The 26,378-nt window shown below is 51.2% G+C and overlaps 1 protein-coding gene across 2 annotated transcripts; it reads right to left on the reverse strand.

Annotated features, from left to right (window-relative positions):
* Positions 1-576: 576 nt before the first annotated feature.
* Positions 577-26,305, reverse strand: BCAP31 (B cell receptor associated protein 31). Of its 2 annotated transcripts, none has more exons than XM_081081438.1 (8): positions 26,218-26,305; positions 25,046-25,181; positions 22,311-22,411; positions 16,094-16,241; positions 3,832-3,964; positions 2,837-2,954; positions 1,980-2,080; positions 577-949 (listed from the first exon to the last, which is right to left on the reverse strand). In XM_081081438.1, exons 2-8 carry the CDS (start codon positions 25,135-25,137, stop codon positions 911-913), a joined length of 732 nt encoding a protein of 243 aa, XP_080937564.1. In that variant the 5' UTR covers positions 25,138-25,181; positions 26,218-26,305; the 3' UTR covers positions 577-910. The 2 variants fall into 2 exon arrangements, with proteins under 2 accessions (XP_080937564.1, XP_080937565.1); XM_081081439.1 differs by lacking the exon at positions 26,218-26,305 and adding an exon at positions 25,411-25,608.
* Positions 26,306-26,378: the final 73 nt, after the last annotated feature.

Genomic DNA, 26,378 nt, shown 5'->3' on the forward strand with positions numbered 1-26,378 from the left:
GCAGGCTGGAGGAGCAGGCTCTCCGAGCAGACTGGCACACCTGCCATGTTCTCAGAGCTGCACCCAACCAATCCAGAGCCCCTCCCCTCCACCTAGCTCTGCCCTGGGCCAGTCATAGGTCACTGCCAAGGGCGAGACTCCTCTCCCAGCCGGCATTACTCAGAGGTCATCTTGCAAACCTTGGGAGGGCGGGGAGGGCAGGGAGTGACTAGTGGCACTCTGCCACGTTCTGTCTGTCCTAAATGTGATGAACAGGACTCAGAGGCAGGCGAGTCTGCCACTGGGAGGACCCACCAGTTTACGGAGTCTAGCTCCCCTGGGCCCAGTGGCCAACCCCCAGGGAGACCAATAGGACAGACACATCCCAAGTGGCCATAAAGTAGAGCCTGGCTTGGGGAGCAGAGAGCAAGCATGCGCCTGGACCTAGCCTGGGGTGGGGAGCCTTTAAGGATTAGAGCTTTTAAGTTGAAAGAAAAGTACCTGGAAGGACAAAGACTTGGGGTCTCTGTCTGAGCTATCGCTCTAGGGTGGGGGAGAAAGAGGCCCCCTCGCAGCCTGTTACACAGATACACAATGGACACTTCATAACAACCTTTATTGCCGAAAGAAACTACTCTGCCTGCTCCATCCGCCTGGCAGGACGAGAGAAAGGGGGCCTTGGAACCCCAAACATGAACGAGCAACACAAAAAGGGGCTCAACCCAGCAGGAAGCAAACCCCACTGCAAGGGTTCCAGGTGCCCGCCTTTTCATCCTGAGCAGGTGAAAATCCAGGCTCCAGTGGAGTGCTGGGAGGACAAGAAACTGTAAGCAGTGTGAGGGGCAGGAAGTGCAAATACCGAAGAAGGCCTGGCCCTCAGGAAGCAGCAAACGTGGGCCAGGCCACGGCCACAGGTGGACAGGAGGTGCCCTCACTCCTCCTTCTTGTCCGTGGGACCATCTATCTTCATCTAAAAAGGGACAAAAATCAAAAAGCACTGGAGTGGCACACTCCTCCCCTTCGCCCTCTAGCCCTTCCACCCCAGAAGCCAGGTATGGCACTTCTTTTCCCCAAATGACAGGTATCCAGGTGACCAAAGTCCCCACCCTCAGCAGTACCCCAAACCTTGCAAGGATGGGAGTAGCCTCATTCTAGTGAAGAGGCTCAACCCTAACACCAGCTGACCCCAAACCAACACCTCCTCTTGGGCCCCACCCCGCCCCTGCCCCCATGCCCACAGCTCAGCTTCCAGGCCTTTCTGAGTCCCTTCCAAGTTCCTGGCCAGGCTCTTCCCAATTCTACACACCTGCAAGTCTGCCCTACACTGAGGCTATTGGCCCCATCTGGGGGCTAGGCCCTCCCTCTTCGACCACTGTGGTGCCCAAACTTGGGTTGCCGAGCACCGAGGCAAGCTGTCAGAACTTAGGAGTGTTTACCTGGCCCTCATGCCCCATTTCCAGGCCATCTGAGCTTCCAGATGCAGCTACTCTGAGGGCTCAGACCAGGCCTGGAAGCACAGGTGATGGCAGTGACTAGCACCTGCTGGGCTGGGGAGAGCCTGCAATGCCCCAGCTTTTTGCCCCTACATCACCCTGCAACCCCTACAGAGAAAAGGCCAGCAGCCAGTCCTGGAGTTCCCTGTATGCCTGTTGCGTGATGAGGCACCTTCAGTGGTCTGAACTGGAGTGGACACCAGACCAGGAATGGGGATCACACAGGGCTAGAGCTCCTCTCAAGGACACTGATGCTGGGCATGACGCCAACCCCACAGCCAAGACCACCTTAGTAAGTGGCTGCCATCTGCTAGACCACACTCCTCCTGCCCAACAAAGGTTTCTGGCTGCTGGGCCCAGATTCAGCAGCAACGGAGAAAGGGGGAGCGAGAGAGAGGGAGCAGCCCCTACTGCCAGGGGCTCTTGAAAGGCCTGCAGCAGGAGAGCAGCAGCCTCCCCCGTGCAGAGGGGCCTCCCTTCCAACAGAGCAGGACAGGGCATGCTGACCTGTATCTTCCTGTGCTCCTCCAACAGGCGGTCATATTCCTTGGTCAGGCCCTCGGACTGCTTCCGCATGGCCAGAGCCTCGTTTTCAGCTTTCTCTAGTTCTAAGTAATGAAAAGATGGGGATTAGCGAGAAAACCCTGCTTGTGTTGACATCAAATAGACCCTGAATCTGTCCCCAGTGAGGTCTAGGAGACCACTCTTCTCAAGAAAGCTCCTCTGCGGGCTGCCCTGAGAGCCCCCCAAATAGGGAAGTTGGCCAACTAAGCTGGGGGAAGTGGGAAAATACCGAGGACCACCAGCCCCTTTAATGAAGATACCCGGAGTGGCTTCAGGCAGGGGTGATTTCAGCAAGTCTGAAGGCATGGGACAAACATTCTGAGAATACTGGGAGTGACAGCAAGAGGCAGGGAGCAAAAGCCCAGCCTGGAAGCTGAGGACAGGAGAGGAATGTTGGAGAGGCCTTCAGGAAGGGAGCATCTGGGAACTTGCTGTGGGGTTTGGGGGAACATCTCAACCAGCTGTCATTTAGCCTCCTGAATTCGTTCCTTCCTTACCCATGAGACCCTGGTGACAACAATGCCCATACACCATGCCTGGCACTGGGTGAGATGCTCTGGAATTAGTTTTTAGGCCTCTGGGACTCCCAAGGCCCTGCTCAGCGGGCCGCCGTGTGCACCGCTAAAGCACTGAGCCCCACAGGCTGTCTGAGGTGGATGATAAGGGTGTCACTTGTTTGTTTACACCCAGCTCCTGAGCCCGCGTGTTTGTTATTAATACTTTGGCACAAGAGCAGTAGCAGCCACCAGCAGAGGCTCCAGACTTCTGGGGACCAGGGGACACCTGAGGACAATGCTCACTTTGCTTGTTGGTGGCCAGTTCATCCTTCAGCTTCTTCAGCTCAGCCTGCAAGTCACTGTTCGCTAACTCCAACTTCCCCTCCCTGGCATCCAACTTGACTCCACCACCAACAGCTTCCTAGGAAAAGTGCCAAGGGCCTGGTTACTTGGGAGAGAGGGAGGGAGAGGGGTAGAGAGAGGGAGGCGGCGGGGAGGGGGGGGGGGAGGAAGGGAGGCACGCCAGCATCATCCTCCCCAACTGAGCTGTGATTCCTCAAGCTGCCTGGGCACTTGCCCCTTCGGAAATGTCAGCACGGAACTGGGCCACTGCTTGTTCCTAGCCATCAGGAAAGGCCAGAGCCAGCAGGGCCACCTGTTGCAGCTCACAGGGCACACACCCTGCCCACCCTGGCCCCCAGCCCTGCCTCCTTTCTCAGCAGCTCCTCAGAGCTTACCAGTCCATCCAATGAGTCAACCTGCTGTCATCTGGGGATGGCTGCCAGTCACTCCCAACTGACCAATGCTCCTCCTTTCTCCCCGCCAGGCTCCACAGCTCGCTCTGGCCAAGGAGCCCCAAACTCGACCCTACCGGTCCAACTCTATCCTGCCCCGGAATCCAAGCCCATCAGCCTCCTTCCCAGCTTGGCTCACACCTCACCTCTTCTCACAGACCTTCTAGGATTGGCTACACCCCATCCCTGCCTCGTCCCCAGCTGATAGCAATGCTCTTCTGTGTTAACTTGTCCACCGGTCACAGCACAGGGCTCAGCTCATTAGGGAGCCAGTTTTACCAGGAAAGAGTCTGGCCTAAATGTAGCAGGTAGAATTGAGAGAGCAGCAAGAGCACCCCCTCTCGCTCCCAGCCCCCCAGTCTCCTCCTGTACATGCCCCCACTGAGAACTGCCCCTATGCCCCTCCACCCAATTCCTCGGCTTTCCCAATAACCAGTGTCACTGATAGGCTCACAGTGGCCCATCAAGAATGTCACATGATGGGGTCAGGCAGGCAGAACTCACCTTCAGCTTCTCATTCTCTTCCATATACTTCTTGGCCGCCTCACTAGCACTCTCTGCCTGCTTTTTAAAGGCTTCATTGGAGGCCAGCAGCGTGGCCTGCTGAGAGATGAGGGTCACCAGGCGTCTAAGCAGGCTGTGAATGTTTATAAAAAGGAAGAAGTGAGCAAAAGAAAGGGGAAAATGGCTGACATGAATTTCTCTTGGTTGCTCCCGCCCCATGCCTGCCTCCAGCCTAGACCTGCTCTCTTGGATTGCCAGGGCAGCCAAGCGAGACGCTGCAGGCCTGGATCTAGCAACATGAGGGAAAAGGTGGACCACGAGCTGTCCTCTGTGCCAGAATGATTAACACTGCCCCCAAATGGCAGGCACAGGAAACAAAAGCCTGACAGGACACCCAAGTGGGGTAAGCTATAGCCTAAGGGCCTGGAACCTAGCACTTTCCGGGTCAGGACCTGGAGGTGCCAGAGAAGCCAAAACAGTGCCATTTTCCTCAATGCAAGGTCAGGTTCGCCCTAAACAAGCAGTTAGTGCCTGGGGGGCGCTTCCAAAAAGCCAGCCAAATCCTTACACCTACCATGTGAGGTAGGGGAGATCATCGCCCCCATTTCACAGGGGAGAAACTGAGGCTCAACAGGTTAAGGCAACTGGTCAAGGTCAAGAGCTAGAAGTGGGTGTGGCTAGAATCCCCACTCCTGTCTGTCTGACCCCCAAGGCCTGAGCTAGGAACGACTATACATTTTAAATTTCCAAGGACCCACTCCCAGGCCAACTGAGAGAAATAGAAATGGCTCTTTTTCTCCCCACCCCCATCCCAAACATGTTCTATAGGCAGCTGCTAGAACACATCTGTTAGATAATATTGCCACACTGAGGGCCTCTGTGGCTAGGAGAACAGGGCCAGCCAAGCCATGAGAGGCAAACAGGCAGCAGTTGAGGGCACACGCTGCTCCATTTCCTGAAGTCACCCTCAAATGGTCAAAACCGCGGGGTGCGTATAGACAACTCTCCCCATACACCTGGGGTAGGGACCCAAGCCAGCCATAGCTTGGAGGAAGACATGTATGTGCAGGAGCCCTGGGAAAGCGGAAAAGTCTGGTTTGTCCAGGCCCATTCCCAGACCCGCCAGCTGGCCTTCATGGGGTTCTCATGGACACCTGCTACTCAGGCAGCCCAAGGGAACAGCAAGTAAACAAGGCAAGCTCTCGCTGACAAGACACCCAGGATTGAGGGCCCGGAAACCGGCACTTCCCAGATTAGGACCTAGAGCCTGGGCCATCAGAAGCCCTGTCAAAAACAAGGACTTAGAGGGGAGCAGGCTCCAGGGGACCTGAGATGCCCACCTTGCTTCCTGGGTTGGGGACAGGTTCTAGGGGCCCATGGCAGTACTGGGAGAGCCAGGCCGCTGGTTCCTGGCAGGAGGGGAGAGTTTCCAGTGACATGTGCTCTCTAAAATTAGCAGGCGGGACCTCGTGGCCCAGGGCTCAGGTTTCCCTGTCTCAGCCCCTGCCTGCCCACCAGCCTGCCCCCCACTGGGCTGAAGCCCTGGAGGTGGAGGGAGCTCCCGGGTACCCCAGAAGCCAGAGAGAAGAGACGTACCTGACTCAGAGGACTCAGAGGAAGTGGAAGTCAACTGGAGGGGCCCAGAAAGAAAGGCAAGTCTGACTAAGCCCCAACCTCCCAGCACAGAGCCCTTAGGCCAATCCCTAGCTGGAGCAGGGAGGGGGGAGGGCATGTGTGCCACCTGGTGGACCCAGCAAGCAAAGCTGGAGAGGCAAGCCCAAGGGTGACACTTCTCCCTAACCGCCCCACCAACAATGCTGGGCAGGCAGCTGACTCGGGCAGGACTCCAACGGTGCTGTGTGAGGTTGGGCCCAGGGTGGTGGTGGCGGCAGCAATGACAGCAGCAGCACAGCAGGGGCCCATCTCTCCTCGGTACCCTCCCAGCCCATTCCCAGCTATGGAGCACCAGGGTTGCCAAAAGAAGCCTGGGAAAATGCAGAACCCAGCACAAGAGCCGTCCAGGGTCCTCAGCCTGCTCGCCCCACCCCCCTCGTCAGCTTGCAGCTCTTAGGGTCTCCCTCTCAGTGCAGGGTAGGCACCCCCCAGCCCCGTGTGTTTCGTGCTATTTTGTGTCATCCTCGTCCTCTCCCTCCCTTCCTGTTAGACCTGTTTCTTCAACCCAGCCCAGAAAGATTCTGGGCAATTCTTCCCTCCATGAACCTCACTCCTCACCATTCTCCCTCCTGCCAACCCAAGCCACTCCCCCTCCTCCTACTCCCTCTATTCCTAAACCTATGCCAATCTAGGCCACAGCCTGGCCAAGCCACTAGCAGGCCCACCAGTGCCATAACCACCCAATCCAAGGAGCGCCCTGGAATCCTTGGGGGCGGGGGGAGTTCACTCTGCAGCATTGGAGCAGCTGACAGAATCATCCCCTGCCCTGATTCAAGCAACCCTGGCTGCCTGCCAATCTCCTCCCTGACAGGGTTTATCTCAGCCCAGACCCTTATGCCCAACTGCCTACTAGACCACGGCTGCTGAGTGTCCCCAAGACATACCCAATGCAGCCTGTCCATGAGGGCCGGATCACCCCTGCACCTCCCAAGCTCTCAGGCCTCCACCCCTCCCCCAAGCCATTATCTAGTCCTATCCATTTCAACTCCAGACAGACGACTCCCCGAGTCATCCCCATCACAACTTCTGTCCTGGGTGGTTTTAGCAGCTACTAACTGGCCTCCTCCCTAGCGGTGACTGTACTGCTTGGCAATACATGCCCTAAGGGAAGCCAGAGTGATCTTTCTCCAAGACTATCCGATCATGTCACCCCTCTGCTTCCATCCCTCCAACACCTGCCCTCAGCCTCCGGCTGGCACACAGCTCTCTGCTCTAGTAACACCAAACCACTGGCCCTTCTTGGAACACACAGGGTTCTCACCTGCCTTGTTTCCCTGCCCCTGCACTCAGCGCTCCAGTCTGCAATGGCTCCTCCCCTTCTGTTTGTGAACTCTTGCTGAGGACTCAAGACCCAGCTCAATTTCTACCTGACCCCCCAAAAGCCTCTCCTGATCCTCCTGTGCCCCATCCAGTTGCATTCGTCTGGCTTGTTCTCATCGCTCTGTATCGCTTGTTCCTTGTCTGGCTGCCCAGGGACCAGGGACTGCACCTTTGATCTCTAGATGGACCCCTAAGGCCCTGGAAATGACCTCCCCACTCTCACGTGTGTGAGGCTGCACCTCAAGCCAGGGCTGAATGCAGGTCTGGGGCCCTGGCTCTTCCCTGACCTGGCTGCACTGAGGGGGACACAGGTCACGGAGCTTGCCCGTGCAGCAACAGGGTAGCAGGAAAGACCGGCAGGAAGGCACCAAGTCAGACCCGTGCGGATAAGCAGGCTAGGCTTGCGGCTGCAGTGGGAGCTGAGAAGGCACTCTGGGAAGCACTCATCACCACAGCCGGGGCAGAAGCCAGTGTCCTGGACCTCATCCACAGGGTGTTCCCATAGGGCCCCAAGCTAAGCCAAGCGCAGCGCTCCCTAGCAGGCCAAGTAGGGAGCTGGCCTTCTAGAACTTCTAGAACTCTCACTGCCCCTCACGCACTAGGACCTTTTTGCACCTGCCCTACACTCACCTGTCAAGATCCAACTCCAACACTCCTCCTGTGACCCTACACCCCCCGAGACCCTCCCAAACACATCAATGCGCCCTTGTGTGTCCCCTCAGTGCCCATGATGGAAGGCGCTGAGCTTCAGACTCTCCAAGTCTCAAGAGCCCAGGAGGTGTCACCCTGGAGAAAATGTTGAGGTACTGCTTCTCCCTCTCCTGCTGGTTTAGCCTCCACTGTTCTCTGCTTTACCACCCAAACATTATTATGGGGATAACTGCTCTTAGCTACCCATTTCTGGACAACAGGTCAGACAGAACTCAGGAGCCAAAGGGATTTCCCAAAGAAACATGGCTGACAGAGGGGCCCAGGTTCTGGGTTAAATGCCCCCAATGACGAGAGGAAAAAGCCAGCACACGAACCTTGAGAATCCAGAGGTTTCCTTGGCAGACTAATGTCACCCCCAAATACCTGAATTCAACACAAGTTTCTTGGTAAGATGTTTTTGGACACTAAGCAGGACTCTCGTGCTTTTATAAAAGGTTGAATAAACAAGAGAAGGCAGGAGAAAGCGAGTCTCTGTAAGGACACTAGAGAACCAGGGCCAACCATATCAAGTCGGGGAGACGTGCTTCATATCCTGTCTCCCTCCTGTGGGCTTAACAGGAAGTGGGACAGAAGCAAGGGGGAAGGTCCTTCCAAGTACCGAATGGAATATTCTATGGTTATAGTGGCCCCCCATCCCTGCTGCCCCGTGCAAGTGGGAAGCTGGCGCCACAGCGCCACCTGTTGACTCTCCAAGCTGACTACAGCCTTGCCCCAGTCAGGGCTTCCCAGGGTTGGTGGATTCTGGGTGAACCTTCCCCAGCGGTTCAAGAAAACAGGAGGGTGCCCTGGCAAGGAACCAAAAGCCAGGCCATACCCCAGGAAAGGGCTTCAGGCATAGCACTGTAAGAGGGCAGAAGCGGCCCCAGGAACTCTCACTCTGAAGAGCCTGGAGTCATGAAAATAAGGAGACAGCAAAGCAGATCCAGGGACCATCCTCCCACAGGGTTGCTGGAGTAAATCTCAGCATACCCACTCAACCTTCCTCTCAGCCCTGGAGCAGAGGTTGTAGAAAATGGGGAGGGGGAAACATCCCTGTGGCAACTCCAGCTAAAGACCCAGGTGACTGTTGGCCACCCTGAAAACAAAGTCAGCTAGAGGGGGACAGGGCAGGGGTATGCAGTCAGTCCTTCCAGCGACTGCCTGTCCTCCACCCTCTTAAGCTGAAGAGCACTGGGGGACAGGAGCAAGCTGTTTCCAGGGGTTTTGTAGTGTGCCTTCTAGAAACCAGCCAATGGATTTGGGGGGACAGAGAGCAACTGAAGGAGGTCAGACAACCCAGGCAAAGATATTCTGAGACTAGCTGACTCCAACAAAAACATGCTGTTAGTCCACCTGGCTATGGAGAAGTAACTCTGAAGGCAGTGGCAGGGAAGGGGCCATCACCCCTGGATGTGTCCTGCAAGGCCCTAGAGTCCAAAGGAAACCAAGTAATGCTTCCAGCAGGAGGCCCGGTGTGCTCAGAGCCTGGGGGTGGGAAAAGAGAAGGCCACCAAATGCAGTTCCCCAGTTACACAAGCCACATTCCTCACAGTGACTCTTTCCATCTTGCAGAGATGGGTTTGGAGGAGCCCTTTGGTCACTTCCCATCCAGAACCCTGCTCTCCACTCCCTCACCCTCTGCTTTTAGGCCAGAGGCTGGAGTCCTCAGGCTCTGAGAGAAAGGGGCCTTCCTGGAAGGGTAAGCTTTCTATGAATTTGGAATCAGGAAGAAGGAACCCCTGCTGGCTTGGCACTGAGCCCCAAAGGTCATTCATTCATTGTTTGTTTTTAGTGTGAGGAAGAGAATTCTTTGTCCCAAATCAGGTAGCTGAACAATCTATTTTAAAGTCAATGCTCATTCTGACGCATGTCAGATAATCCTTCTTGGACTCTTCATAGGGAAGACCCCCGACACATTTTCCTGCAGCTCCCCTTCATAAGTGCCTCTCCTACCCTCCTAAGTGCAGCACCCATAGGACACTGGCACACTATTGTAGCTGGGATGAGTTTGGCTTGGTGGGGACTAGAAGTCAATGGACTTATCAAAAAGATTCTTACTATGCCCTGGCCAGTGTGGCTCAGTTGGTTGGAGCGATGTCCCGTGCACTGGAAGGTCCTGGGTTCAATTCCCGGTCAGGGCACATATCTAGGTTGCGGTTTGATTTCCGGTCAGAGTGCGAACCGGTGGCAACTGAATGATGTTTCTCTTATCTCTCTCCCTATATCTCTCTCTCTTTCTCTTCTCCCCACCGTGTTCCTCCCTCTCTACAAAATATTCTTTAAGACTATTTTTTTAAGTCTGGCCAGTGTAGCTCAATGGCTAAGCATTGACCCATGAACCAGGAGGTCACAGTTCAATTCCTGGTCAGGGCACATGCCGGGGTTGCAGACTCAATCCCCAGAGTGAGGCACGTAGGAGGCAGCCAATCAATGATTCTCTTTCATCATTAATGTTTCTATCTCCCCCTCTTCCTTCCTCTTTTTGAAATCAACAAAAAATATTTTTAAAAAGATTTAAAAGCCGAGATCTAAAGTCCTACTGTCTTTGTATTCTTAGAAAATTATGGCAGCCAACAGATGCATGGATCGAGTGGAACTAAAGGCAAAAAAATCCCTCTGACTGGTCTTCTACAGCAGTGTTCCCTCCACTTAAATCACTATCTTTGGGTAGGCCTGAGCACTAGGATTTTTAAAAATATCTCAGTTAGATACCAATATAAACAAATAAGTTATATAAAAAAAGAAGCCGAAACCGGTTTGGCTCAGTGGATAGAGCGTCGGCCTGCGGACTGAAAGGTCCCAGGTTCGATTCCGGTCAAGGGCATGTACCTGGGTTGCGAGGATGGGAGATGTGCAGGGGGCAGCTGATCGATGTTTCTCTCCCATCGATGTTTCTAACTCTCTATCTCTCTCCCTTCCTCTCTGTAAAAAAATCAATAAAATATATTAAAAAAGAAAAAAAAGAAAAACCCTGCAAGGTAATCAGGGAATTGTAAGCAGGCACTCACATTGATTGGCTGGCTGCCTCCCTACTGGGGATCAAGCCCCCAATCTGGGCATGTGCCCTGACCCGGAATTGAACCAGCAACCTTTTGGTGCATGGGAAAATGCCCAACCATCTCTTTTCAAAGCGATAAACCAAAATATTATTTTGCCCGTAAACATGATATCTGGGATTTGCTTCGAAATAATCCAGAGCCAGGGCACAGTGGGGGATGGGGGAAGATAAAACAAAACTGGAGGACGTTTACTGCTAAAGCTGGGTGACATTCACAGAGGACCATTCTATTCTGCCTCTATGTGTGTTTCAACTAAGCAAGCAGTCTGCCACGGGCTGAGAACCCCGTAGCATCATCCAACTGGATGCCCAGGGCCCCAAACACATCTCAGCTTGCCTGCCTCCAACTTTTTCCTTTTTCTCTTCATGCCTCCAACTCTTGTTTGGCCTCTACCTGGGAAAGCCTTTCCCCCACCCTCTGCTCTTGCTGCAATACCTGTCCTCTCTGTTCTACTCTACTCTGCTACCACCCCATACCCAGCCCAGAACATAAGACCCCTGAAAACCAAGACCTGGCCTTCTCTTCCTTTCCCTACTTGGGCTGGCAAAGCCGATCGCACACGTGAGAAAAATCCCACAAAACTCTATAACTACTTGGGGTGATACTGATAAATGTTACCATTTATTAAACAGTTCCCAAGTGCCAGTCATGATGCTGTGACCATGACCTGAGTCACCTCGACCCTTACACTAATCACCTGAGAGAGGTATCCTCATTCCTGCTCTACAGATAAGGGAAAAGGCTCAAAGAGAGTAAGTGACTTACCCAAAGTCACACAGCTAAGACACAGGATCTCAACCCAGGCCCAATTCCAAAGCCCAATCTCATCACATAGCATCTGCATCCTCTGGGGGCCTAGAAGTATTTCTTCACTAGCCACCCTGGGATTCCTGCCATCAGAGCTCAGACACGGAGAGGCCAAAGCAGGGGCTGTGGAAGGGAGTGATCATGTCCTAAAGGATCTGGGTGTGAGGCATATATACCAAAGGTGCTATGAAGGCACTAGAAGCAGGGGGTGGTAGAATTGGTTTTGATGACAGAAAAGGTCACTTGGCTAGGGGAACAAGGATGGCAGCAGGAAGCCCCACCATGACAATGGCTCCCAGGACACTGAAGAAACACTCAGGAGACATACGTAGGCTGTAGAACTGGAGCAGTTTCCATATTACAAGATGAACTGAATTCTGGAGGCTGATTGTACAAAGTGTGCACGGACTCAACATTACAGACCTGACCTGAACACTTAGAAATGACTCAAATGGTCAGTGTGATGTTATATGTATTTTGCCACAATTAAATATATATATATATATATATCTACACTAATAAAAGAGAAAAATGGTAATTGGCATACGGCGATACCGTTTTCATGGGCTAATCAGGGCTATATGCAAATTAACTGCCAACTAAGATTGGCAGTTAACTGCCAACAAGATGGCGGCTAATTTGCATATGTAGGCACAATGCAGGGAGGCGAAAGGGAAAGCAGGAAGAAGCCCCCTGCCACTGACAGTGATCGGAAACCCAGGGGGGAGCTAAGAGCTGGGGGGCAGCCATGATCGGAGAATCAGGCGCCTTTGCCGCCCTGGCCAGTGATAGCAGGAAGTAGGGGTGGAGCCAGCGATGGGAGCTGGGCACGGTCGAAGCTGGCAGTCCCAGGAGCTAGGGGTCCCTTGCCTGGGCCTAAAGCGAAGCCCACGATCGCGGCGCCCCCCGCTGCCACTGCGGGTCCCCGCTGCCCGGGCTGGAAGCCTAGGCCAGAGGCGTTAGGCCTGGGCAGGGGCGGAGCCTGCAACCGCGGGGAGCTGGGGGTCCCCTGCCCAGGACTGACACCTCTGCCGGAGGCCTCAGGCCTGGTCAAGGGGCCGATCCGGTGATTGGTGATCGGAGGGTGATGAGGGTCAACTCCTCTGGCCGAGGCATCAGGCCTGGGTGGGGGGCGGAGCCGGGGATTGGGGGGATATGATGGTCCCCTTGCCCAGGCCTGAAGCCTGGGTCAGAGGCGTCAGGCTTGGGCGGGGGGTGGGGCAAGCGATCAGAGGGAGATGGGAGTCCCCTGCCCAGGCATGATTCCTGGGCCAGAGGCCTCAGGCCTGGGCGGGGGCCAGAGCCAGTGATCGGGGGGAGATGGGGGTCCCCTGTCCAAGCCTGACACCTCTGGCGGAGGCCTCAGGCCTGGGCAAGGGGCCGATCAGGCAATCGGAGGGTGATGGGGTCAACGCCTGAGGACTCCCAGTATGTGAGAGGGGGCAGGCTGGGCTGAGGGACACTCCCCCCCCCCCGACACACACACCCACACACCCAGTGCATGAATTTCGTGCACCGGGCCCCTAGAGTGTGTGTGTGTGTGTGTGTGTGTGTGTGTGTGTGTGTATGTGTATATACATATGAATATGAGCAGGGGGAGCACATGTGTGAAAAGACAGGGAAAGGCAGATCGCCCTCGGGCTTCTGAGCTGAGACACGTGCCATCTTGCTGACTGACCTTCCCCTCCTTCACCGATTTCCTCGTTCCTTCTGATGGGCCTCACTGGATCCCCCCTCCATCCCTTCCTCCCTTCCATGTATACATGCGTGCAGGCGGTCCTCTGGCTTCTGCCTCAGCTGCTGCTCTGCAGATGCCCATAGCAGAATTGCCACCATGTCAGCCTCAGAGGATTGGTGTCCCTGTTATCTGCTCCCCTATCTCCCATCAAACCTCTTAAACCTGTCCTTCAATCTCAACTTATGCTATCACTCCCTGGTTCAGGCTGCCAGCATCTCTCACTCCAGCGACCCCCAACTTGGTCTCCCTGCTCCCAGGATGCTCTACTCCATCCCATGCACTGTCACCAAATATGAACACCCAATTCTGACCATGGTGCAGCAGCCTTGGAAAAACACAGTGCTTTACCACATGGAGGTTGGGTACAAACTCATTCAAAACCCTCTAGCCTGTCTCCTGCCACTCCTGACTTATCTACCCTGGCTCTGCCTCCCTTCCCAACTTAGCCAGTGCCCAAGGAGGTTTAGGTGTTGAGTCCGTGCGCCCCAGTGAGATGTGTGCAAACACAGACAAGGAAGAGACAGACAGTAAGAGAGAGACAGACACTTGGAACAGGATCAGGAGGCCCATAGAACCTGGCCTGGTGGTTCCAGCCTTCACTAAAGGGCACCGAGGGTTCATCAGCTTTTGCAGTACCTCATTGAGATGCAATGAGCCACGACCACAAGTCTTTTCAAGTTCATGTTCGGCCCTATTTCCACGGCCCTTTATGAATCTACACACACGTTTACAAATGTTTCCCTTTTAAAAACTCAAGTCCCATTCGAATCAACACCACCTAGACAACTGAGGATTGAGAGGCAGCTAACCTACCTGCTGTTCACTTCCTCCTAGCTTTCATATCTCTCTGCATCTGCTCACCATGACAACCGCCCTCAGCACAGAACACTGAGCAGGTTGGGGGTAGAGCACAAGCTCCTGAGGCCTCTATTTGGATGGAACTGATCCATGGGGCAGCCACTCATGGGATTTAAAACCCCGCCCAATGACACTGTTATGGCAGCATGGGGCCACACTTCAGCACCTGATCCATAAAAATTGAATTGGAACCCGGCTGGCATGGTTCGATTCCTGGTCAGGGCACATGCCGTGGTTGCGGGCTCAATCCCCAGTGTGGAGTGTGCAGGAGGCAGCCAATCAATGAGTCTCTCTCATCATTAATGTTTCTCTCTCTCCCTCTCCCTTCCTCTGTGAAATCAACAAAAATATTTTTTAAAAAAATTGAATTGGAGCCTGGCAATCATCCTGCCAAAAACCCACATATACTAGCTCAACAGAAGGCGGGGGCAGACTGAGAGAACTGGCTCTCTAAAGAATTCAGAGTAGTCACCAACTATGCCTCTTTGCACGTAAATACACACAAGCTATTCTTTCTAGAACATGGCTTGAGGTAAGAATCAGACCCTCCCATTCTAGTCATTATCTCATCTATCTTCGCCTCCCTTTGGAAACTGAGATGCTTGCCTGTCTGTAGTCTTCCAGAATCTCTCCCAACCCGCAATTCCATCTACAAACAATTGCAAGATCCCCCAGACATAATGCCATCAAGCACAAGTGGAAGCTAAATCATTTTGAGTAGCTGGGCACTTCAGCCTACCTTTACCCTTCTGAGATTTCAATCATCTCATCTCAATGCCTCCTTGACCCTTAACCTTCTGCCCACCATTCTTTACTTGACACAGAAACATTAAAGGGACTTCTTTTCCCATGTCCTACACCGTGCTTCACAATCCAGAGTTCATTGCAGGGTTCCGCCTTCCTGATACTATTCTTAAGCTCCGTGTGCTCTTCTGGGGCAGTCCTTGCTTTTCGTCCTGTCCTTCCTATCTTTCAGATGAGATGTGACCTGGCTGGGAAGCCCTGAGTGCTTCTGTAGTCCCTCAGACTTACAGTGCCATCATGTCCCACTCCACCCCTCCCAGCTCCCATGCAGATGGAGTCAGAATCCTGTTTTTGCCTCCCTTTCAGTCTCAGCCTACAAGATCATCATCATCTTTTTCAGAGGTTCCAGAAACCCTAAAATTCTAGAGTCTGTGTCCAACTCCTTCCAGACTTCTCATTTCCCGACTCTGATCATTCGGCTCACCTTGAAGAGCTGTCTGCCCTTTCCAGCACCGCCCCTGCCACTTTTCCAACTCTGACCCAGAGAGGGCAGGCTCACCTGAGCAACTGACTTTTTCTGCAAAACTGAAACCCAGACATGTAGTCATTCTAATGCCTAGTGAAAAAGGATGTCCAGGTGACGAGTGGTGGGAGATCCCAGCCCAACCAAGGATCCAAACACTCGCCCAGGTTTTGAGTATCCGCACTATGAGTGCCATCCGGACTCCTCTGGAAGCCCTCGGCCTGAGTGTTATGTCTACCCCCTGCCAGTCAGCATACTTGAGAACAGCCAGGGCCCCAATCAGAACCCCTGTGAGCAAGAGGCAGTAAACCAGCCCCAAGCTCAAACAGGTGCTTCCTATCAGTCTAGTCTTGCCCAACTAGCCAACCCCATGACCCTAATCAAGGCCTTCAATCTTACAAAAAAAAAAAAGGAAAGAAATAAACAGACTGCCATGGATCAGAATGTGCTCCCAGAGGTCTAACATCTGGGAAGGCTCTAGGGACACAGTCTCAGCCATGCCTTTACCCATTCCTCCCAAGGCAAGAAGCCAGTTTAACCTTCTGCTTCTCCCAGAGGAGGGAAACACCTCACTTCACACTATGTACAGAGAGCAAGCTGCTAATGCATTTGCCCTAAGAGAGCATGTGGCAAGTTGTGGCAGAGCCAGAACTCGCATCTTCTAACCTTCCAGTCAGTCCTGTCTCACTCTTTATGTTGCCTCTGGAGGTCAGGGGAAAAACTGGAGGCCTCTGGGGAAACTGTGTGGATCCCCTAACATAGACAGGCCTCGGGTTCAAGGCCATCTACTGAGGAATCAAAGTCACAGCCCAGAGGCCCCCCCACAGTCCCTCACCCCTCCCCACTCACAAGGACAGCAGCAAGGAAAAGCCAGCAATGTAGAGATTCCGCTGGGCACGGAAAAGCTTCATGTGGAAGTGTTCCACCGCTCCAGGGTTGTTCTGGAGGTTCACCTTCTCTGTCACGTCGTCATACTTCGAAATCTCACGTACAGCATCTGTGGTGAAACAGGGAGATGACACGGGGGTTAACTCCCTCTGGAAGAAGTCCAGACTGTCCAGCTGAGACAGTGTGAGTTGGGGAGGTCTCAATTCCCTCAAACTGTCTCCTGCTATCACCCCTTCTAGACACACCTCATGGAATGCCCACCAGAGCTCTGCCCTCAGACCCTCTTGCTCCTCCAGCTTTTCTCATGTCGTTCCCTGGCCCCATTCTACCCAGGCCACAGGCTTGCTCGCTGTGTCAAGATGCTAACCAAGTCTGAGGCATTGCTAGCCAGGAGCAGCCCCCTTTGCCATGGTCCCCCTAATGTCCGGTTCTGTCTATCAAGTCAGGCAGGCCACCAGCCACCCCACTGATAAGCTAGGGTAGTCCTGCTTATGGAAATGACCGCTGAGGAAGTATGAGCTGCCTAGGAGGCAAGAACCAGAGGATGCCTGCTAAAGATTCAAGGATTTTCATCTCTAAGCTTTATAATGGGTTTTATTACTCAAACCATTTTATTTGGATTAAAAAAGGCATTTGTGGTCATCAAAAATTCAAACATTCCAGAAATTTGGAAAAAGAACCCCATAACACAGTCACTTCCAGCAGGGTATATATGTGGCCATCATATCTAAAGCTGTCGCTTTCAGTCACATTACACTGTTATTTTCTTGGTAATACACACCCTTATCTGAAATTACCTTAATTATAGGTTTATCATGTCTCCCCCAAATTAAACTAAAAACTCAAGCCCTAGCTGGTATGGTTCAGTGGGTAGAGCATTGGTCTGCAGACTGAAGGGTCCTGGGTTCGATTCCAGCCAACGGCACATGCCCAGGTTGCAGGCTCGATCCCCAGTAGGGGGTGTGCAGGAGGCAGCCGATCAATGGTTCTCTCTTATCATTGATGTTTCTATCTCTCTCTCCCTCTTCCTTCCTCTCTGAAATCAATAAAGAAACATATTTTTTTAAAAAATTTAAAAAAAAACCTGATAGTCTTTACAGTGAAGAAAAATATAAACTAAAAACTCAATGAGAGCAGAAATCCCCAGGGCCTAGCAAAGTTTAGGGTACACAGGGGGCATGCAAGTAACTCCTGAATAGTGAACAGCCTCTGCTCCTGAGAGCCGTTGTTAGACATAGAGTACTTCAGTTTATAAATATTTTTACATCTGTTTGTGTAATAGAAATGGAACCAGCCCATAGCTACTGCTTTCTCTCCTACACCCAGACATCTTTTTAAGTCAGTTCATAAAGACCTACCTAAAGAGGGCTCTTAATAGACCCCCATATAAAAGGGGCAAGGTATCACTGTATGGACATGGTTTAATTCTTAATTCCTGGCTTGAGACGGCTTGGTTTTTAAGTTGATTTTACATTATAAAAGCCTACCTTTCCTTACTGGTGCCTTTATGTTAAATCTGTATTGTGCCCTGGCAGGTGTGACTCGGTTGAGCATCGTCCCATATACCAAAAGGTTGCCAGCTTGATTTCCAGTCAGGGCACATGCCCAGGTTGCAGGTTCAATCCCCCGTTAGGGTGTATGTGGGAAGCAATCGATCGATGTTTCTCTCTCACATCAGTTTCTCTCTCTTTCCCTTCCTCTCTTTCTAAAAATCAACTTAAAAAAACATTTAAATCTGTATCTTAAAAACGAACACTCTCGCCGAAACCGGTTTGGCTCAGTGGATAGAGCGTCGGCCTGCGGACTGAAAGGTCCCAGGTTCGATTCCGGTCAAGGGCATGTACCTGGGTTGCGGGCACATCCCCAGGAGATGTGCAGGAGGCAGCTGATCGATGTTTCTCTCTCATCGATGTTTCTAACCCTCTATCTCTCTCCCTTCCTCTCTGTAAAAAGTCAATAAAATATATTTAAAAAAAAAAAAAAGCGAACACTCTCCAACACTATTAGCAGGGGTATAAAGTGGGCAACTCACCTATTTGCAATGGATTGCATGTTCCTGTCTCCTCACATTCCTATGTGGAATACTAATCCCCAATGTGATATTAGGAGGTGGGGCCTTTGGGAGGTAATTAAGTCATGAGCACAAGGCCCTCATGAATGGGATTAGTGCCCTTATAAAAGCCACCCTAGAGAAATCCCTACCCTCTTCTGCCATGTGGACACAGCAGGCAGTAGTCTATGAACCAGGAAGAGGGCTCTCGCAAGACACCAATTCTGCTGGCACCTTGATCCTGTACTTCCAGAACTGTGAGAAATAAATGTCTGTTTCTTTAAGCCACCCAGTCTATGGTATTTTTGCTACAGCAGCCCAAACTAAGACACATAATTTAAAATGTTCACTCCCTTGGATTCATCAATTCCACTTCTATGAATTTATCCTACAGAAGCACTTGCATAAATGTGCAATGAAATTAGGATGCCTATAAAGAAGGAATTAGCCCTAGCAGGTTTGGCTCAGTGGATAGAGCATCAGCCCAAGGACTAAAGAGTCCCAGGTTCGATTCTGATCAAGGGCACGTATCTCAGTTGCAGGCTCGATCCCCAGAGGCAACCAATCAATGTGTCCCTCTCACATCGATGTTTCTCTCTCTGTGTCTCTCCTCCCCCCTTCCACTCTAAAAAAAGTCAATGGAAAAATATCCTCGGTGAGGATTAACAAATAAAAAAAAAGAAGCAATTAAATTATAGTATAACCATATGATAGAATACAAGTACCTTACTGATGAGTTTTCATCAACATTGAGGCAAGATCCTCTACCAGCAAAAAGATTATGACTCGCTGAAGGCTCAGATGGTTAGCCTTTTTAACAGCAAAAAGAAAAAAAAAATTTAATCCTCACTCAAGGATATGGTTTTATTGATTTTAGAGAGGGGAAGGGAAAGAAAACCATCAATGTGAGAGAAACATTGATAGGTTGCCTCCCATACACGCCCCAACTAGGGTTTGAACCCACAACCTAGGCATGTGCCCTGACTGAGACTCAAACCCACCACCTTTTTGGTGCACAGGATGATACTCCAACCAACTGAGCCACCGGCCAGATCACAATAAAGTATTTTTAGTTAAGGTATTTATAGTATTTTTATAAACATATTGCCATTATACACTTAACAGACTACAGTATAATGTAAACATAACTTTTATATGCACTGGGAAACCAAAACATTTGGGTGACTCGCTTTATTGTGGTATCCACCTCACTGGTCTAGAACTGAACCCACAATATCTCTGAGGTATGCCTGTATAGTCAGCCCTCCGTATCTGTGGGTTCCACATCTTTGGATTCAACCAAATGCAAATCAAAAATATTTGAAAAAAAATATTGCATTGTTGCTATTTGTGTATTATGTAGTTAGGTCTATGATGGTCATGTCTGTACTGAGCATGTACTGACTTTTTTGTCATTATTCCCTAAACAATACAGTGTAACAACTATTTGCATAGCATTATATGTATTAGGTATTATAAATAATCCAGAGATGATTTGAAGTATATGGGAGGGTGTGCATAGGTTTTTTGCAAATACTACACTACTTTTTTAATAAATATTTTATTGTTTTTTTACAGAGAGAAAGGAAGGATAGAGAGTTAGAAATATCGATGAGAGAGAAGCGTCAATCAGCTGCCTCCTGCACACCTCCCACTGGGGATGTGCCTGCAACCAAGGTACATGCCCTTGACCGGAATCAAACCTGGGACTCTTCAGTCCCCAGGCCGACGCTCTATCCACTGAGCCAAACCGGCTAGGGCAATACTACACTACTTTACATAAGAGACTTGAGCATCCATGGAATTTGGTATCCATGGGGGTCCTGGAACCAATTCCCCAGGGACGACTATATTACACAATCTTTAAAAAGAATGCAACTGCTGTAACAAAATGTCTAAGATACAATAAGTGGAAAAATGCACGCTCCAACACGTGTGTAGTATATTAACAAAGACATCAGCACAGAAAATGCCTATGGAACTGTGCAATAAAGCATTAATGATGGTTATCTGTGAGATATGCAACTATGGGGTGACACATGGAACTGTGGAAGAGTTTAACTTTTTAGGTTAAGTTTCTGAATTTTTAAAAATATTATTTTTGTGATTTAAAGAAAGCATATTTTTCTACACTGTCATCAGCAACTAGGAACCCCACCACCTTAAGGACCACATTGGCCTATGGCAAAGAGCAGATTGGGGATGGTGGTGTTAAGCCATACTAGCCCAAGCCACACCAACAGCGTGCTGCTGTCTCTATCTCGGGCCTCAAACCCAGGGCAGTTGACCCTGGACCCTCATCAAGCCCACTCCCCAGTCAGATCTGCCCTAGGCCCCTCTCAGTGAAGACTAGGAGCCAGCCAGCACTACAGCTCTACTTGGTATGCCCATCACCTTTCACTAGTATTTACTACTAGCTGACATTTATGTTTGTAGAAGACTCTACAGACGTCTCTAGATTACAATTCTTACCATTAGGGCAGGAAGCAGCCTGTCACCATAGCGGGATTTGTCTCTGTAGAACTTTCGAGCAATTCCCCAACTCCAAAAAAGAAGAGTGACGACTTTGCTAACTATTGGATTCTCCGTAAGGGGCCTTCCTGGCCCACTTCGGTGTGTTAGAAAATGGAGAGCTCCTGGAGTCTGGTTTGCAGAAGGGCACAGCGCAGAGGAAATACCCCTAGCACAGTCCCTCCCCATCCCAATTCTCACCCCTACCCCACATTCAAAAGCAAAAGCACAAGAAAAGCCTGACTTTTCGTGCTCAGGGGATGAAGTTCATATTCCCTACCCCTGCGGGCTCAGAGGACCCTGATCAGAAAGAGCTACCTCACAGTAGAGACTTACCAAGTATTTCAACAGCAAGGTATGCGGGCAGCTGGCACCCACCCTACATGGCTGAGAATAAGCAGGCCACACCTGGCCTATGCAGAGGTATTCCTGCCTGAACACATCCCATCAGGCCCTGAGACATTTAGGAAAGAGAAGTGCCTAACACAGTAGCTAGTGGGTGGGGCCATGCAAGTTCCCCTAAACTATAGGGCCCCTTGGCCTCCCACCCCCTGCTGCATTTCTTTTTTTTAATATGGTTTGTTATTGTTGTTGTTTTTCATTGATTTTAGAGAGGGAGGAAGGGGGAGGGAGGGAGGGAAGGAGGGAGGGACGGAGGGATGGAGGGAAGGAGGAAAACATCAATGTGAGAGAGAAACAGATCAGCTGCCTCCTACTTGGGATCAAGCCGGCAACCCGGGCATACGTCCTGACTAGTAGGAATCTAACCGGTGACCTTTTGGCGCACCGAACAAGGCCCGCTCAATTGAGGCACACCAGCCAGGGGCCCCTGCTGCATTTCTGACGTGGACTGGGAAGAGAGGAGTGCTCTGAGCTTAAGCAAGCACACCTTGGAGACAGGACCACAGTCTATGGCAGAGCCGAGCCAATACTTTGGAGTCCAAACTTCACTAATTCTGCTGGTCTCTGAATAATCATGCTACCAGAACGTCTCAAAATGTTTGCCTTCCATCTTAGTACCACCTGGCCCCAGACCCCATCCCTGGCATGCCTGAGGAACCAGTTTATCTTTCCAGCCCCTGCTAGTGTGCACCTCAATGTGGGGTTTATAGAACTTCAGAGCTGGAAGAACCTGGAAAGACCTGAAGTTCAGACCTCTTGGTCATCCCTATACCACAGGACACAGCAGCTTCTTTCCCAGCTAGGCTCCCTGTCTGCTTGGTCACTCGTTCCCCTAATCATGGCCTATTTCAGGCACGGAGGGAGAGACTGATGCTAAGTGACTGAAGAGCAGTACTACTTAGACCAAGGTCAGCAAGGGCCAATAATGTTTCTCTTGGTTTCAGTTCTGGAATGACCCAGAGGAGCTGCCCCCGAGACATGAAGTGGTTAGCACAGGGTCCACAAAGACTGCTGGTCAAAGTGAAGGCCCTGCCAAGTACCCTTTTTGTGGAGGAAGGGAGTCTCTCCCCCAAGAGAAAGACAGAGACACTTAAGTGGTCTGTCTCTGAAAAGCCAAAACTGTATGCTACACGTGAACCATGGCACCGAGCTTTACAGCAAAGGCCACGGCAAGAGTCTAGGGCAGGTAGCTGCTCTCTGCCACAGGTCACTCACCAATGACCAGCAGCACAAGGATGGCAATGAGAACGACAAAGAAGGTGTTGCTATAGGTCACTACCAATTCCACCAGGCGGGACTTAAATATCTTCTGCCATCTGTGAAGAAAACAAAAAGACAGGGGCTGTAGAGAAAGAACACACTTGGGCTCTGGGTCTTAAGAACAGAAACCCAGTTTTGCAGTCTTCTCCAATGGCTGAATATCCCATACAGACCCAGACTCAGGTGCTTCATTTTCCCAATTTATGACATCCATTCAAGAGTGGTTAAGCCCAACTGGCATGGCTCAGTGACTGAGCATCGGACCAATGAACCAGGAGATCATGGCTCAATTCCCAGTCAGGGCACATGCCCGGATTGCAGGCTCAATCCCCACTGGGGGGGGGCATCCTGGAGGCAGCCAATCAATGATTCTCTCTCATCATTGATATTTCTATCTCTCTCTCCCTCTCCCTTCCTCTCTGAAATAAATTTTTTAAGTGGTTAAAAAAAAAAAGATGCTTGTCCATAAATAGAAATTTCTAGAACACCAGTCATAAACACTGGTAGTCACTGGGGAAGGAAATGGGAAACTTACCTTCTACTGCATTTCTCTATGTAGTCTTCAAAATGCTTGTCACATAAATATTATTTAAGTTGTTTTTCCATGTGAGCAATTTTGGTTCATCTAGAACCCCACCACCCTGGATTATTATGAAGCAGACCCAGCCTCCCTTCATTTCCCTTCACAAATATCTAAGGATGTAGCTCTATCAGAAAAGAGCCTTCGAAAATGGTTAATGTAATCACAATACCATGACCAAACCTCAAGAAAATCAGTAAGTAGCCCTCACTATCAGAGCCAGAATCCCACAGTACAATTGTTGCATTTTTAAATAGCTGGCTTGTTTGAGTCCAGAGACAATGCTCCAATTCTGCATTTAGTTGAAAAGTATCAAAAAAAGAGAAAGAAAAGTATCTTAAATCTCTCCTACTCTATGAGCCCTTCCCTTGGCCACTTTTGCTTTCTTTCCCAATTTACTTTATGCAAAAACCAGGTTGTTTAGCCTACAAAACCTCCCAGATAGCAGTTCCCAGGAGGCCTCTGTTTCTGTATTTCTTCCAAATTGCATGAGGTATGAAGATTCAAGATATGGTTTTTGGCAAAAAATATTCCTGCCGAAACTGGTTTGGCTCAGTGCATAGAGCGTCGGCCTGTGGACTGAAGGGTCCCAGGTTCGATTCCGGTCAAGGGCATGTACCTGGGTTGCGGGCACATCCCCAGTAGGGGATGTGCAGGAGGCAGCTGATCAATGTTTCTCTCTCATCGATGTTTCTAACTCTCTATCTCTCTCCCTTCCTCTCTGTGGAAACTCAATAAAATATATTTAAAAAAAAAATATTCCTTAGGTAGTGCTATATGCTTTCTATAGTATCACATCAGGTATATGCGTTTTCCTTAAAAACAGCTTTTAAAAAAATATTTTTTATTGATTTCAAAGATGATGGGAGAGGGAGAGAGAAACAACGATGAGAGAGAATCAACTGACTGCCTCCTGCAGGACTCTACTGGGGATCAAGCCGCAACCCAGGCATATACCCTGACCGGGAATGAAACCATGACCTCCTGGTTCATGGGTCAATGCTCAACTGAGCAACACGGGCCAGGCTAAAAACAGTTTTAAAAAATATCTTTGGAGCCCCAGCCGGGTGGCTTAGTTGGCTAGAGCATTGCCCCATACACCAAAAAGCGATGGGTTCAATTCCCCATCCCTAAGTGAACATACTTAGGTTGAGGATTCGATCCCAGATTGGGCACATACGGGAGGCAACTAATGGATATTTCTCTCACATCAATGTTTGTTTCTCTCTCTCCAAAAATCAATAAAAACATATCCTCAGGTAAGGATTTAAAAAATACTTATTGCCCTGGCTGGTATTCTCAGTGATTAGAGCATTGGCCGGCCCACCAAGGGGTCACAGTTTCAATTCCTGGCCCTAATCAGGGCACATGGGGGAGGCAACCAATCAGTGTCTCTCTCGCACTGATGTTTCTCTCTCTCCCTTCCTGTCTGAAATTAATAGAAATATATTTTATAAAAATAAAATAAAAGCAATGGGAAAAATATGTTCGGGTGAGAATTAACAATAAATAAATAAAAATATGTATCTGTGGACTCTCAGCCTCATTTGTAATGTTCTAATTTAAGTCAGAACGTGTTCACATGTTATATGCAATTAAAAATTAATTAACTTTTAACAGGTCCTCTGTTCACTTGAAAGAGAATATGGCTTCACCCTGCATAGGCTGAGTAATGCTCATGAGGCTACTACGCAATGCCAGTGAGAGTAGTTTAGTGGGACAAAAGTCACCAAATAAGCAACAACCTGACCCCGTGGTGCAAGTCTTCCGGATCCCACATTTGCCATCCTCCAAACCCCAGGGACCCAAGGGGAAGCAGGAAGGCATCATTCCCAGAACTGTAACTAGAGCTAGGTCTTCTTCCCTTTGGGGCATTCAGAAGACCAGAGGCAGGGTGCACAGGAAAAGAACTCAACAAGATATGACAAAGCAGAACGGTGTGAAAGGTTGGCAGTAGCAAACACAACCCCTGCCACCCCCACCCCAGACATGTTCTACCTGTTTCTGTCTGGCCCTAATTCCAGGGTCTACCAATTTTACACACATAAGCTTTGGGGCTTGGCAACAGTCTCGTTCTTATATGCCTGCCTGCTTGTTCCACAGGCCATACCTTTTGGGTGAAATGAAGGGAATGCAGAGAAGCAGCACAGCAAAGACCTCTGCATAGAGGAAGGTGGCAACTGCAGTCCACTGCAGGCTCATCCTGTTGCTAGAAGATTTCCAACAGGGAGATGTGAGCTTCTTTTCTATAGGGCACGGAAAGAACAAGAGTCATGAAAACTGGACAGCCATGCTACCCTGGAAATGGGGCGCCACTCAGCAGGGAGACTTGAGCATTCATGCACAAAGGCCTGCCCAACTTCCACCTGCCGGGGCGGAGTTACTTTGCTGTCCCCTCCAGTAAGTGCGTCAACATGTCCAGAGCCACCTTCTGGACAATTCCTTTCCCCAGGGAGTCCAAGAGACACCTTGTACCTGTTTAAGTGGGAACGTGTTTTTAACAAAGATTATATAGATAGGAGAAAATTCTCAACACCCATCAGGCCCGCTCCCTTCCCAGACACGGGAAGCTCGCGGCAGAGACTCCCAGCTCCCAGCCGGCTCCGCGGCGGCAATATTGCAGAAACGCAGTTTCTCCAAAAGCGAGGGCACACCCCACCCCACCCCCAGTCCCGGGAGGCCCTTCCCTAAAACCAGTAGCTCCCTCTGGGGCTAGAGCGGAGCTTAACAGGCTTCCGGACTGCCTGCGCCTGCCTCCGATGGGACTGGAGGACTCGGAGTACCTCAAAAAGCCCACAAGAGCGACTCCTAGAGGGCGGGAGTCAAGCGACACCAAGGGCCAAGAGCAAATGCAGGTCTCGGCTAAGTGCCTCACCGCCGCATCCAGAGAAACTTCTAGAAGCAACTGTCTCCTCAGAAGCCGGAGGAGACCCTCCCGGCGGCATGCGGTCGGCCAGTCTCACCTGACGCCGCGCACAGCCCGGAGGCGCCTCGACGTGGCCCTAGCCCGGCACGCCCCCCCACACACACCCAATTCCCAGGCCCGAGGCTCCTCCGGAGGGGCTTGGCCACCGCCCTCCGACACCGCAGCCGGCCCTCACGCCCCCGGAGCCGAGCTCGGCCCGCCGCCGCCCCCACTTCCCTCAGCCCAACCCTGCCCCCGCACTCCAGGATCGGCCCTCGACCCCAGGGCCTCTCCACACTGCCCGCCGCTCCCGTCTTCAAAGGGCAGAGGGGACCTGGGCGGCCCCAAAGCCCGGACAGGCTTGCGGCCCCGCTCACCGAGTTTCTCAGAGAACCAAGCACGCTCCACCACTGCCGCCAAACTCTCCCACCCTGGCCCTGGCCACGCCCCTTCCCCCGCAGCCGGAAACCGGAAGCGTAGACAGGGCCCCGCCCCTCCCCCAGCCGAAGCGAGGCCCCGTAGGCTCCGCCCATGGCCG

This window comes from Myotis nattereri (assembly GCF_964212035.1).
Source record: "Myotis nattereri genome assembly, chromosome: X".
Lineage (NCBI taxonomy): Eukaryota > Metazoa > Chordata > Mammalia > Chiroptera > Vespertilionidae > Myotis > Myotis nattereri.